The sequence below is a fragment of the Suillus bovinus genome (assembly GCF_016758785.1).
Source record: "Suillus bovinus strain UH-Sbo-P2 chromosome Unknown EDB93scaffold_1, whole genome shotgun sequence".
In the NCBI taxonomy this organism is placed as follows: domain Eukaryota; kingdom Fungi; phylum Basidiomycota; class Agaricomycetes; order Boletales; family Suillaceae; genus Suillus; species Suillus bovinus.
Window position 1 is genome coordinate 1,542,199 of NW_024542057.1, and position 13,327 is coordinate 1,555,525.

Genomic DNA, 13,327 nt, shown 5'->3' on the forward strand with positions numbered 1-13,327 from the left:
TCGAGGACGGAAACCTGGCAGACGGCCCTGCCAGGATGGATTCCCCTGAATTTCTCCAAACCAGTCTCGGATCACCTGGGCATGGGTCTGCATTGTTTTTTTTGGAAGATGTCGGTAGCTAGAAAGGTGAGTTTTCTGCGTCACTGTTTGCTGACAGTTAGTGACGTGGCTACTTTAAGCGACTTGCTCCCTAATATCCAAGTAGAGCTTAGAGACTCAGCTCCATATCGAGACACGACACGAGCGTCTGCGTTAGATGGATGATATCAATAGTGCTCTTGCCAATGACATCCGCGCATGACATTGCTGCTTTCCTCTTACTGGAGGGAACGACTAGTATCATCCTTCTTTTTTCTATAGGTCTAATTGACACCCCCAGCCAAACCATATACAAAAAGGAAGTCGTTCCTTCTTGCTGCCATGGCAAGCCAGGCTCGTGTTCATGAAGTTATTGTGTCTCGAATTTCCAAGTTCTACTTCTTTTCACCACTTCAGTAGGAACAATTATTCAAGCCGCCTATATTGGCGAAGCACACTGGATGGTGGTATTAGTCTGAAAATGCCAGCGTTCCAGTACATCCATTTTAGGGCATGAAGCTCATCGGGCGGATTCTAGAGGAGCTCGTGTTCTCTGGTAACTACCTGTCTCTCAGGGAAATGACCAATTTCTGAGCGTCAAGACTTGGATACTCGGTATATTCTGTGGAAGGTTATCGCACTGTGTTGGTTGTTGGAGGAAGTGTTTTACTGCAACTTGCAGTAAAACACTTCCGCCAACAACCATCGACAGGATCAATCATAGAGGACCGTTTCGCGGCACATGTTTTATTTCGCAAGGTGAGCTCGTGATTTGAATTTTGTCAGTTCTGCGTGCGTTTGCTTTGTCGCTTACTACTTTGGTGATTTCCCTCCAATAATGAACAGGGGCCTTGAACAGATGTCACTTACCTCAATTATTATTTCTGTAGAACTCGCTCTGTGTAGGAAGTCAGGTTGATTCTGACATTCTCATGTTTTTAGGCTTGTGCAAGTGTTTTGTTAGAGAGTTTAATGTCCAGCTTTTGGACGACTCCAATGAAGGGGGGGAGGAGTTCTACTGCTGAATTTCAACTGGCGATGATGCCTCGATGATGTTTAGGACGGAAGTGTGAGGCTAGAATTGTAGGCGACGAGCCTTTGCTTTGTCTCTATATCTGTCACCTGATCCTGATGGAAAAAACAACAAAGGGGGACATCGCAGCTAGCTAACGTTGAACTGGTGTACTCTTCTAGAAACTCCAGAGCCTCGTGTTCGGCCCAGACTGGGGTGGTACCTACAAAGATGATGTTCTCATGACAAATTTGGGTTCACGTTTGAGCTCCCAATAGTCAGTCTGAAATAGCCATCGCAAAGTCCATCAGAGCCAAAGACACTTCTGGAGCTCCATATTGAAATCGCAAACCAGATTGTATTCCGATCAGCCACGATAGGTAATTCCAAGGCCATATGAAATTGATTGCTCACATATCTTGAAGCACATGCTCCAATGATAACCGTCGACAAAATCATCATGAACCTGGTGCCTTAAAACCCTTCAACCACTCCATGACGAAAACAATCATCTCTCCATGAATCTTTCTAATCTCTACAGGCTCGTCGCTGATATTCTTCAATCCGTACTCATCATAATGATGGACAGCATCTGAATCGACAGCCGTCAGATGCACACCCATACAGTAGTCAATACGTACTTGGAATAAGCTTGAAAGGTTGGAGGATTGTATCTTCACGGTCAGCTGCGTCATCGCTGTGAGGCGTACAAGGCCTCCAAGGGTCAACTTTACACGGGAATTAGCATGTTGCGCCCAAGTAAACACCGCGATAGAGAGAACTGACCCTCGCCATCGATGATAGCTAGCCTGTCAGCAGCAATCGCGAAATCACCCAATGCGTTCACAGCAGTGATATTGGGCATGGGCGGTACAACGAAGTACTTCCCAGCCGGGTAAGCCTGGTCAAAGTCTATGTGAGTCCCGCCGCTTGCGCGGACCAACTCCGACGTACCTGTTTGCAAATCTTCGACGAGTATTCCAGCGTCAACAACTTGGAGACGATTCGTGGATGGGCTGGGTCAGGAGGGGCGGTCTAGAATGAAGGTGTGCATGCATTCATGAACCAGCGCGTGTTTGACAACTCACCGAGAAGAAACCCCATTCTGTACAAACCTGGAACTGCCACAACCGCCATTCCTGGTCTAAACCAGTGGCAAGGAAATTGCTATCGTTGTAGGTACCGAAACACTATTTGTTGTCTTTCATCAGGAAACATTCGACATACGAGGATGAGACTTACATCCTCGACAGTCGTTTTGCATTGTGAGACATAGTTCTACTGGTGCTCAGAAATCACGTCCCACAGCCATATTCAGTGGCCCTTACCTCTTTGATGTATTGAGCGTAATTCAGGATCGAGAAGTCGAGCTTGATGCCACCAGGAAGATGAACGAGGCGGTCTTCATGACCGACGGGTAACGACGAAACACTACCATTTCCAAAGATAGGCTTATCCAAGAAAGCGCAGAATTGGTCAAATTTAGTGCTTCCTACAGCGGGGTCCCAGACTTTATCTTGCCAATAACCAAGAGGAGACTAGTTTTTGCACCGTTAACACACGCAGATGATTCACAGTGTTAAAGACGTACCTCCAAAAGGGAAACGAAGTCATCGTCATGCGCCAGACCCTCGAGACCGAACAATGACTTGATAAAGCGCTTTGCAACAGGAACACCTAGGAGGGCATCGATTGTTAGGGTGGCGTGCTCGAGTTTCTTTGAGCATGCGGGGTCTGCAGCATTTCGAATGATCTCGTAATATTCCCAGTTCGATAGCGTGGCGTGCGTCACGCCTGTTGGCAAAGTCAATTCACAGATGGTGTAAATCGTTCTTGTAACTTACCGCTGGAAGCAATTGCGCCATAGACGAGTTCGGGATATAAAACTTTCATATGAGCTGCTCGAGCGCCGGCATAGGAACCCTGTTAGTGCTAGTAAGGAAGGCTATCTCATTCAGCAATTATAATGACTTACACCATAGTATATCCATGGAGTATTCGGAGCTGTCAGATCCTCATCGATACCAGGAAATTGCACATTCGCCATGAAATGAGCCGAGTCAGCCGCAGCTTGATCATTGTTCAACCATCTAGACTCCGTCAATTTTCACATGCGTGTGATATGTGCATGCAGGTAGTTCACCTCAGGTTATCAGTGGAGAAGTCTGAGACGGGTATAGACTTCCCTGCACAAGCATGGGTACGTCTAATGCGGGTGACATTATATCAAGTTCCTCGGGAGCTCACCATAATAACGGTGTTCAAGTACGATTCCGACTCCTCCTGTCGCCCTGGCCAATATCTCGACGATACCAGTATCTAAGAAGGGAATACGGTCCTCGCCGCTGGTCTCACCGCCATCTAGTACGATTACTGGACCACCAGAACCTGGGGTATAATGTCGGGTATTGATCCAGTACCGCTGTTTGAACGTGTCTGATGAGTTTGCAAAATGATCTATGGGCTGCGTGAACCATTGGTCCGGGAACTCATTAGGTTCTTCGATGTTGTTATCTTGGACGACTAGAACTGGTCTTTGGCTGATATGAGTATGCTTTTCTCCTCCTTGGTTGGCGAGCCTCCAGAGGTTGACTCCTTGAGCGCCATAAGCACGAATGTAATCCGCTCCGCTTGCAGATGCTGCATTAGCTGTGAGCAAGAGGGTTGAGGAAAATAGAGCGATGGGCAGCCTCATTGTGCCCCCTTGGTTTCGAAGAAAATTTAGTTACTAACCAAGTTACGCTAGCTACTTAGAGTCGGCGAGTTTGAGTTGTGAGTAAATTCGGTTCCACGACTTTCAACAGTACATAATGTAAGTACGTTGGTGGGAAATGACGCATCTTGGCGGACGTAGGCCGCCGCAGTCCCGACTCTGGATTCGGTCAACGTCCAAGCTACCCCTCCATAGATCGAGAAATTTTCCGCTTCAAGCACAACATCGAATTGAACTTTCTAAGTTCCCTCTTCAAGTTCCAGCTGTGTTAGTTTTATGCACAAGACTCATTGGCGGTCCCAATTGAACAACTAGTACATGCAGCAGAGTTGCGTACAAGTATTGGAACTCCGTCACGACGTGAGGTTGTGAATTTTACTTGGTACTTTCCATCAATCGTCCCCTCCAGGCTTGCCAATTCCCGGATTTTCTGCCAAAAAAGATCTCATCGGAGTCAGGCTGTATAATTAAGTGCGTGGGTCCTTTTTTTCACCGCCAATCTCCAGGGCATAGTTCTGCCAAGTTCTGCCAGCTGGCAGAATTGCTTCGAATAGTTCTGCCCGTAACACACTAGTACTAAGTGCATTTTCCCTTCAGACCGATAGAACTCGACATGGTGAGTGCTCTCGGAGATTCAGAAACATATCGTTTTTCCCAAAAAACAATTTCATGTGTTCACATACAGTTCAAGAAAAGAAACGGCGTAAGAAGGATTGTGGGATGATATTTCGAAACACGAGCGTGTGAACCGCTACACTGAAGGAAAGAGATGTCCGAACTCAATCGGGACCTGAACGGGTCGTCTAGTTGCATGTTTGAAAAAAAGGGACTGCAAATGGACAAGTTCTTCCTGCCGCGTCACCCGGACCATGAAGAATAACTTTATCCAGCACGAAGTATAAAAAGTTGTCTTCCTAGTGACTGAGCCCATACCACATCCACATTTTCTCTGTCCTCGCAGTTGCTGCTTTGATGGCATCAATGGCATCCGCCAGTCCCATCGACTCTAACCTTGATGTTGATCCTACCGGAAATTGCCCTACAACGTGCTACATTAGAAATTGCTGCGCTGGGAAGTCTTGTCAAGCAAAGGGCAGCCCATCAAATGTGAGTATAAGTATTTTGCATCTTGAATTCAAACCACATGACCTACTGGCTTGGTAGCCCGTGTATTTGTGTTTGTAAGTCGAATGAGTGCCATCATGATGTCGCGAAAGTGAACCATAGTGAGTCGTGTTTCTACTTTGATCAACATCGGTGCAGATGATGGCTTATCATTGGTTGATATCAGAATTACTACTAGCTTGGTGTTGAGTTAATCAATGTCTTGCTTCTCGGAGATCTTGGAAATCTTAGATAGTACTCGAATACATGAGTTTTGTACTCGGTGTATAGTGAGCAAGAGGGTTGAGTGATGACCAGGCTCGTTGTGCCTCTTGGTTAGTAGTTACTACCAAGTCATGCTAGTGAGTAAGTTCGGTTCCACGACTTTCAACACAGTACTTTGGTGGGAAATGACGTGGGCCGCCCCCGACTTTCGCTCTGGCCACTGGCAACGTTGAGAGTCGAAAGTCAAGGCCTGGAATTAATGAATAAACACGGTTGTGCCACGTAGCTAACAAAGTTGTCACCGCGTCACCTACACCCGCGCTGGGCCTATTTTATTATTCGAGCCTTTCTTTCGTTCATGTCGAGAGAACTGGCTTAGATGGCGTCATGGGTCTAGAATGCGGTCTGGCCCTTATGACGTCAGACCCCGTGACAAAGGATAAGCTTGTATCAGAGTCCGAAATTCAAAAATTCAAGGCAAGAACGTAATTACATTCCTCACGGTCACTGAGGCCAGGTGCCCTTTGTCACTGTTGTCTGCGATGAGCAACAAAGATTTCTTCACAAGCGTACCATTCTCAGGTCAACAGGGAAGAGGACACCCAACAGATCAGGAAAATGTCGCTTCATTTGCTCATGCTATCGCAGCACGCTTCGGATCCGCTGATCTTCTCACCGCACGTATTCTCCCCGACGAACAACAACAACAACATTCCCAAAATTTCATCTTACCTCCTAAACCCACTCTTCCACCCTCCTCCAAACCCGTACCATCATCGTCGTCGTCATCCACCTTCACACCACTCAACCCCTCCGACCTCGCACCTTACCTCGCAGACCCCTCCACTCTCATCCTCGATATTCGCCCACATGCAGCTCATACCGCCGCCCGTATTCACAGAGCCCTCTCCCTTAGCATACCAAGCACTCTCATCAAGCGCCCTCTTTTTGGTCTCTCCAAACTCATTCAGATGCTCCCTTCCTCATCTGCTCGCGCAAAATTCGCAGCATGGCCGACCGCAAATCACATATTGGTATATGACGCTGATTCTGCCCTCGTTCCAGAAACAAGTAATATTGCTGGTCTGCTCAGAAAATTTCGTGCAGAGGGTTACACAGGTGAACTCGCCTGGGTAAAAGGCGGGTTTCAAGCTGTTTGGCGGGATGCACGTAACTGCGCCACAACCGACCACCCTAGTCCGGATGAGGATGATCCAGATGGCACTCCCTCCTCTGGAGCATTGCGCACAAAGCATCTCCCAAAAGCTGCCTTTTCGCTTTCAACGACGACAGCTTCAAATGCAGCTTCGGGTACACCTGCAATCGCAAATGCTGCCAACCCTTTCTTTGATACCATTCGCCAGAACTTGGAACTCAGTCACGGAATCACGGAACGTATTCCTCTCCGTCTTCCCAGGCGTGTACGGCGACGTATCAAAGACCTCCCATTTCTTTGGCTTCAAGATATCGCTGGTCGTTCTGCCCTTCGTCCCTCCCGCTCTTCTTCATTTCCAGGGGAAACCAGTGTAGAAAGCGGCAGCGAAAGCTCTGATGATCCACATGATTCTGATCCAGACTCGAATGACCCTGACGTTGAGGAAGGCGCTGAAACTCTTGCCATGCAGTTCTACCGCATAGAATTGGCAGAGCAAAGGCGTCTGAGAAGCGTCATGGAGCATCATGCACGGGAAAGTGAGGTCAGCGTGTATGCCCTGGGTGAGGGTGGCCAGGGTATTGCCGGTGCACGTTCTGCCACTGCAACAGGCGTAAAGACCCTTCCTTCCACCCCCGTGCAAGGCGCATTTCCATTCAGTATTACGGCAGGCGTCGAAAAAGGAGCCAAGAATAGGTGAGCCTTTCTGTTCTTATTATGTCGTGTTTGTTTCGAGGTCATTCTGTTCCTTCATGGTTGTATATCTCCCGACGTTTTGGCTCCTTATCGTGTCACCGGCCGGTGTGACACGGCACAGGCTCCACTCACGTCATCACTTGATGCCTTTAACGTTCCGTTTGGCTCTTTTGTGTGCCAAAACCGCTTCGTCAAGCTCTTGCTAATTTATGATCCGATGGTCTTGGATGGGGTTGTCTTGATGGCGATGGTGGTTCTGCGAGTGTCATTGTAGTCATCGCGCATTTCCTTGTATTTAAAAACTTACCCATATTAACACGACGTCTTTCTTCCGCGCGTCCTATCAAAACCACAACCCAAACTCATTCCGTTTCTTCAGGTACAACCATATATGGCCCTTCGAGCATGCGCGTGTTCGTCTTCATGATGTCCGTCACCGAGGGTCATATCCAGGGTATAGCCCCAAGCGAGACAAGGACGACAAGAAAAAAGTCGCCTCCGTCGGTCCAGCTGGTGGGCCCACTGGCCCCGAATCGAGTGTCACATTTGCATCTTCGTCAGAATCCCAATTAGCCTTACCTTCAGCTACTCCGTCGCCAAATGTACCAGAAGAGGATCGGAATATGCTTATGGGCGTCGATAGAAATCTCACATGTACTTCGTCATCGTCAGGTATGCCACCTCCATCTTTTGGGTTGATGACACCGTCCTATTCGCAATCCGTTTTCCACACACCGCTTTCCATGCCCGTGACACCCTTCGGCCCTCCCTCATCTACTCTGACGCGGGGGGGTATACCTATGACATCCCTCCATTCATTTCCACGCAGTAGTGGTGGTGGCGGACGTGACGCCTACTTCCCAGTCGTCCCACATTTAGAGACTTCGCACTTCCCTCCGATTCCAGAAGATGCGCAGCTATCCCCGCCTCGGCTGGACACGCGTGCGCAACAACGATCGGGAGGTTTTCTGTCACCGCCTAGTTTGAGCACTCTACCAAGATCACCTCAGAGTGCAGGGCCCAAAACTGTCTCACCATTGATCATACCCTCTTACACACCCCCTGCCTCTCAGCGCGAGATGTTTAACTTGACGTTGCCCTGTGGATATATCAGCCAAGGAACGATTTCGGCCACGAGCACGATTTTTCCACAATTCAACATGACGGTGGTTCCCCCGAAAGATACGCCACGGGACCCCTCACCTGTAGATGATTACGTGAACGCGTCGTATGTGCAGCCCTTGGGCACACGTAAACGCTACATCGCCACGCAAGGCCCATTACCTGCGACATTCATTGATTTTTGGACGTGAGTTCTGTTTGCTATCAATGTTCTCTGTCTTCGTGAATGCTAATGAGACATCAGTCTTGTCTGGGAACAGAACGTTCATGTAATTGTCATGCTCACGCGCGAGATTGAGAATGCGATGGTTAAATGTGGGACGTACTGGGTAGAGCCATCCTATGGACCTCTTCAATTACAGCTCCTCGACACCTCTCCGCCCATTTCACCTTCTGTTCCCTCCAACAGCTCTGCTGACATTGGATTCTTCATGTCCCCGCGCGAGCGTGATAAAAGCTCGAAGCAGCCAAGTATAGTCGTGAGGACCTTTGTGCTCAGCCATCGCGGTTACCCAGCCATTCCGCCTAGAAAAGTGACGCATCTGCAATATCTGGATTGGCCCGACATGAATGTACCTGACGATCCTCGCGGCGTGCTAGAGCTCGTGAAGCGCGTCGAGCGAGCTGTCCAAGAAAGCACTCCAGGTCCATCCCCCACTGGTTCTCACTCAAATTCCGGCTCCTTCTCAGGATCCTCTGGGTCCCCAGGGTGGAGCTTTGACTTCTCATCGCGAGGAGAAGACTTTTTTTCGTCCCCGCCGCTTGGAGATGCTAGGAAAAAGCACGGACGCAAGGGATGGCGGCATCCTGACCTGGACTCGAAGACGGGCATTGCTGCGTTTGCGCTTGGTTCCCCCCCGCCTGTGCTGTTACATTGCTCGGCGGGTGTGGGCAGGACGGGCGGGTTTATTGCTATAGATGCTGTATTAGATGCGATTAAGAGGGAGTTGATGCAGAGGAGAGAAACCAGGGCTCGGGCTCAGGCTCGTGCGAGCGTTGTTGTTGGCGCTGATAGGCAGGGGAGTGAGAGTGTGGTTTTGGAGAGTGGAAGTGGGACGGATATGGTTATGAACCAGGTGAAAGAGAAAGAGAATCCGAAAGGGGAGAAGATTGTCGGGACTGTCCCTCTCGTTATGGGCGACCGCAAGAAATCTCGTCGTCATCACCCACATAAAAGTACAGTCAAAGAAGGCGAAACGAGCTCTTCAGAGTCGCTTGTGGTGCACGTGCCTTTTACAGAAGAGACTGCGGGTTTAGATACGAGATGGCAGAACATGAGCTCATCGACGAGGGAGTGGGCTGAGCAAGTGTTGGACCACACGCGTCCTGGCGAGGAAGAACAGGAGGCGGGGTTGCCTCCACCTTTGCCCCTCTCGATGTCTTTAAGCTTGCCTACCCCTTGTCGCCAAGGCTCGCCCGGGAGCGCGTCAAATAGTAGTGGACCGTCTGCACTGAACTCCGCTGACGATTCCGTAGGGAGTAATAGTGGCAGTGGCATTGGTGTGGACGTTAAGGCCGGAAGCGGACGGTCTGGCTCTGGCTCTGGAAGCAGTGGCAGGAGCAGCGTCTCGGGAAGTGGTAGCGGTGGGGCCTTCCCACCCTCCTCATGCGTCTCCATTTCTGTCTCTCACTCCGGGTCTCCATCAAATTCAGGTGTCGACTCGATCTCCGCTTGCAACTCGGGCTCTGGCACGAATACATCCAACTCTGGATTTTGGAGTAGCACTGGCGGAGACTCAGGATTAGCGGGCTTCATGCGCGCTCGTCTGAGAGATAGCTCAGCGACCTCGCTTTCGAACATGAGTTCTGATTTTTCGAGCGAAAAACTTCCAAGGTCACTGGCCCAGCCATCGGCAGTACGTATCAGCCCCGAAGAGGAAGATGCCATGGACGTTGATAGGCCTCCGCGTTCTTCATCTGCACCGCTGCAGCCAGCGAAGAGTGATGTTATTTCGAACGAATCCAACGCCTCCCAAGCCAACAATTTCAATTTGCGTCCCCGGGTACGCCAGATCATCGGTTCGTCTCCTATAGCGAGTTTCTCCACGCCCGCATTTCCCACGACAAGTGGGACCGGTGGTGACCCTTTTTTCGAGGGTGAGGACCCTGTTTCGCGCACGAGCTCGGCCCCTAGCTCGGATGAGCTGTTGAGCCCCCCAAGAAGTTTTGAAAGCGGCGGGAACGCGGATGTGGAAGCTGCCAGTGGTAAAAGTAGCCTTTTATCGTCAGATGAGTCGGAAGACGTGGTGTTGTCGAGGAAGGCGGAGAGCAGGTTGAAAGCGACTGAAACAACCTCTGCGGATAGCGCTGCACCAGGCCAAGAAATGATAATCAAGTCCGCCAATACGCCTAAGGAACATAAGCCCATCAACAAGACCCAGCCCCCTGTAGCACAAGTTGCTGCTGCGCCGTCGACAATGCCACCCGTGCCTCAGTTCGTCGAGGAGAAGATTCCTGACGCCGAGCAGGCATCATCTGAGTTGGACCAACGTACGGCGGGTCACACTGTGATCGACTATAAGCTTCCACGACAGCTGCATCAGGATCTGTCACCTGCACCATTGATGTCCCATACCAACCCCATCTGGACGGTCGTGCAAGACATGCGCGAGCAGAGGATGAGTCTTTGCCAGAGCTTGCGACAATATGTATTCGTGCACGCAGCGGTTATCGAGGGTGCCCTTATGATCATGGATGAGGAGAGAGTGTTGTGGGGGGAATTTACTGAAAGCGAGGGGAGTCCTGCATCGGTGAGTGTCAATTATCAGTGGGGGGAGGGGTGATAATGATATCCGCAAGACGCCCTCCAAGAATTCCGGTAACGTCGAGATCCCTAGCGTAGGACGCATTCAATGTTCCCAGGATCGGACGCGCTCGTTCCCTGCGGGCATGCAAAGCTCAGCTAGCAGCAGTCAAGTGCACCATACGTCGTCGCCGTCAAAGTGGAAACGCGGTCCCAGCCCCACCGAACTACTTAGGGAAGACAAATCTTTTGCGAAACGCCCCAGTATCAAACGCAGGACACTTAGCGACGAAAGAATTCTTCCCGTTTTCGAGTTAGCCACCGGCGCCCCACAAGTCTTGCCAAGTGGAACTGGTGGAGTGTCGAAAGTCGAAAGTGGGAACACAGATATGGGACCCATGACACCGGAGTGGAGCACCGCCGCGAAGTAGCGATCCAGCAACTTTTGCTTGCCGAGAGCCACTAGAAGTAAGTCCGCATGCTGGTTTACCCGTGATCTCTTCATGGACGGCTTTTTCAGTTTCACGATTTGATGCGGTCTATGATTGTTTCCTATTTGCTCCCACTCCCGCAACCCACTACCATTGTGCTCCTGCAATCCCATGTCCATGATGTCTATCTCCTCCAATGTTACCTACACCCGGCTAGCAGGCTAGCTTGAACTTGCACCAAATCTCTATGATGCGGAAAGGACACGAACGAGGGAAAAATCTCACTCACAACAACGCTACCCATCATGCGATCCCTCGAGGAGACGTCCTGTCTCTGTTTCCTTTGTCTTTTTGTAGTCATAAATTAACGCGACCCCATCCCATAGATGTACATCACTCACCATCGTGCAACGCTAATATCCATCTAAATATCCACCTCTTGTATCCATGCCCCACCAGTCTTCCGTGTAATCCCCTAGTTAACGAACTGTTGTGTTTAGACGTAGCTACATAGTTTGTGTGCAAGTGTCGAGAATTCCCAATAAAACTTCACTTTTAAGCTGAAGTACTGATGTGACGCAAGCGAGCTCCACTCTTCTCCGTTTTGCGACACCTGCCTTGTTTGTTCCCTTGTGGAGCAGGGTGGAGCTTACTACTTGATATCGTTGCAAGTGTGTTTTCCGAAAACGAGGTTCTACACCTGGATTTGGACCGCCGTGAGGTCTGTCGTGGGTATTGAGCACTAGGGTATCACGACCATAAGGCACTGAGCCGGACAACCATCAGTAAGTTCTGATCTAAGAAGAAATTTATACCGATCCCCCTCCCCAAGAACTTTAATTGCGGCAGTAAACAGACAGGAGTATGAATGGCATAACGAGAGTGCGTCAACTTTGGTTAGCAACTTAGCACGAGGGCCTGCGAATACAGGTGAGCGAGCCATCGACTCGGGGTGCGCTGGGCAGTGGGGTGCATGGAAACACCGAATTCAAAAAACCCAGGCCTATCAGACCAGGGGAGTTATAAATTTACTGGGAATTAGAAGAAACCCGACCGCCTGGCGCGCACTCCTGACCGGATGGAGGGATCGGAGGCGAGGAGGTAATGCAGAATTTGGCAGACGCCGTGTGGCCCAGGTTCGCTGGTTCAAATTCCAGAAGGTCCCGGACTAGTAATGCATGGTACTACTAGTGTCTGAGGTCGGACTGAAATCTTGTCGCGATGCAATCACAGTACCTTTTTTTTTTCCATGGCTGTCAGTCTACTACCAGACGTATCGATATAGGATAATACATGCGATAGACCGCAAAAATACACTACGGATCCGTTCCGCTTTTCCGCAATTTTCTTCAAAGCAGGGAAGCTCACAGGGCAGGGGGAAAGCATTTGGTCTAGGTTCAAAGGGCCGTCGAATGGCAGCAGCTCAATGTAATTGGAATATCGATACCTGAGACTTTTGGACTTGGTGCGCTGTTTGACCATGGTTCAGCTTGCAGAAGTGCAAATTGGAACGTTGCCATGTCATTTCCTGAAGGGATCCGCTATGAGGGAGTTGAGGACCAGCTTGATCACCACCGCTTGGATTGAGTATCAAATTTACAAGGTACCGATCGCCATTATCCATCATTTATCCGTCACCCTTTCACCACCGGTTGAAATGGACAATGCACCTGCCCAGCCCGGGGTGATAATAACCTTCTCCTAGTTTCGTGGTGGTATGAGCCTTGTTGACGGGGTAAGAGAATGGTCGTTATCAGTTCACGAGTCGTACGACGGTGTTCAGTGTTAACGATGATGGCAGCCTGAGAAGTAGAGGGTATCAGAAGCAGAGAAGGTACTAGAAGGGGGGAAGGTATTAGCAACTTGGGACAGACAGTCACCAAGAACTGAGTATGAATACTCACCTTTATTTTCGACCCGCCCGTCAGCCCCCATCATAATCGAGAACGGCTCCGAGTGTGGTATGATTTTTCGTTGCATTGTTTGTCCCCTTCCAAATCAATAATCAAGTACTCAACGAAAACAAAAATAATGGGCAAACATATGGCTT

The 13,327-nt window shown here is 49.8% G+C and overlaps 2 protein-coding genes across 2 annotated transcripts; one reads left to right on the plus strand and one right to left on the minus strand.

The window, feature by feature from the left end:
- Nucleotides 1-1,428: 1,428 nt before the first annotated feature.
- EDB93DRAFT_1113798 (peptidase S28) lies at nt 1,429-3,941 on the minus strand. The gene is made up of 12 exons (XM_041448218.1): nt 3,338-3,941; nt 3,234-3,276; nt 3,066-3,180; nt 2,935-3,013; nt 2,682-2,884; nt 2,419-2,628; nt 2,333-2,368; nt 2,179-2,280; nt 2,045-2,125; nt 1,877-1,991; nt 1,732-1,818; nt 1,429-1,682 (listed from the first exon to the last, which is right to left on the minus strand). Exons 1-12 carry the CDS (start codon nt 3,783-3,785, stop codon nt 1,549-1,551), a joined length of 1,653 nt encoding a protein of 550 aa, XP_041313922.1. The 5' UTR covers nt 3,786-3,941; the 3' UTR covers nt 1,429-1,548.
- Nucleotides 3,942-5,674: 1,733 nt separating this feature from the next.
- On the plus strand, nt 5,675-11,277 carry EDB93DRAFT_1074770 (uncharacterized protein; the record flags this gene model as incomplete). The annotated part of the gene is made up of 10 exons (XM_041445120.1): nt 5,675-6,829; nt 6,905-6,981; nt 7,361-7,413; nt 8,164-8,290; nt 8,348-8,763; nt 8,872-9,147; nt 9,193-9,454; nt 9,590-10,049; nt 10,584-10,808; nt 10,903-11,277. 10 exons carry the CDS (start codon nt 5,675-5,677, stop codon nt 11,275-11,277), a joined length of 3,426 nt encoding a protein of 1,141 aa, XP_041313923.1.
- Between the last annotated feature and the right edge of the window lie 2,050 nt (nt 11,278-13,327).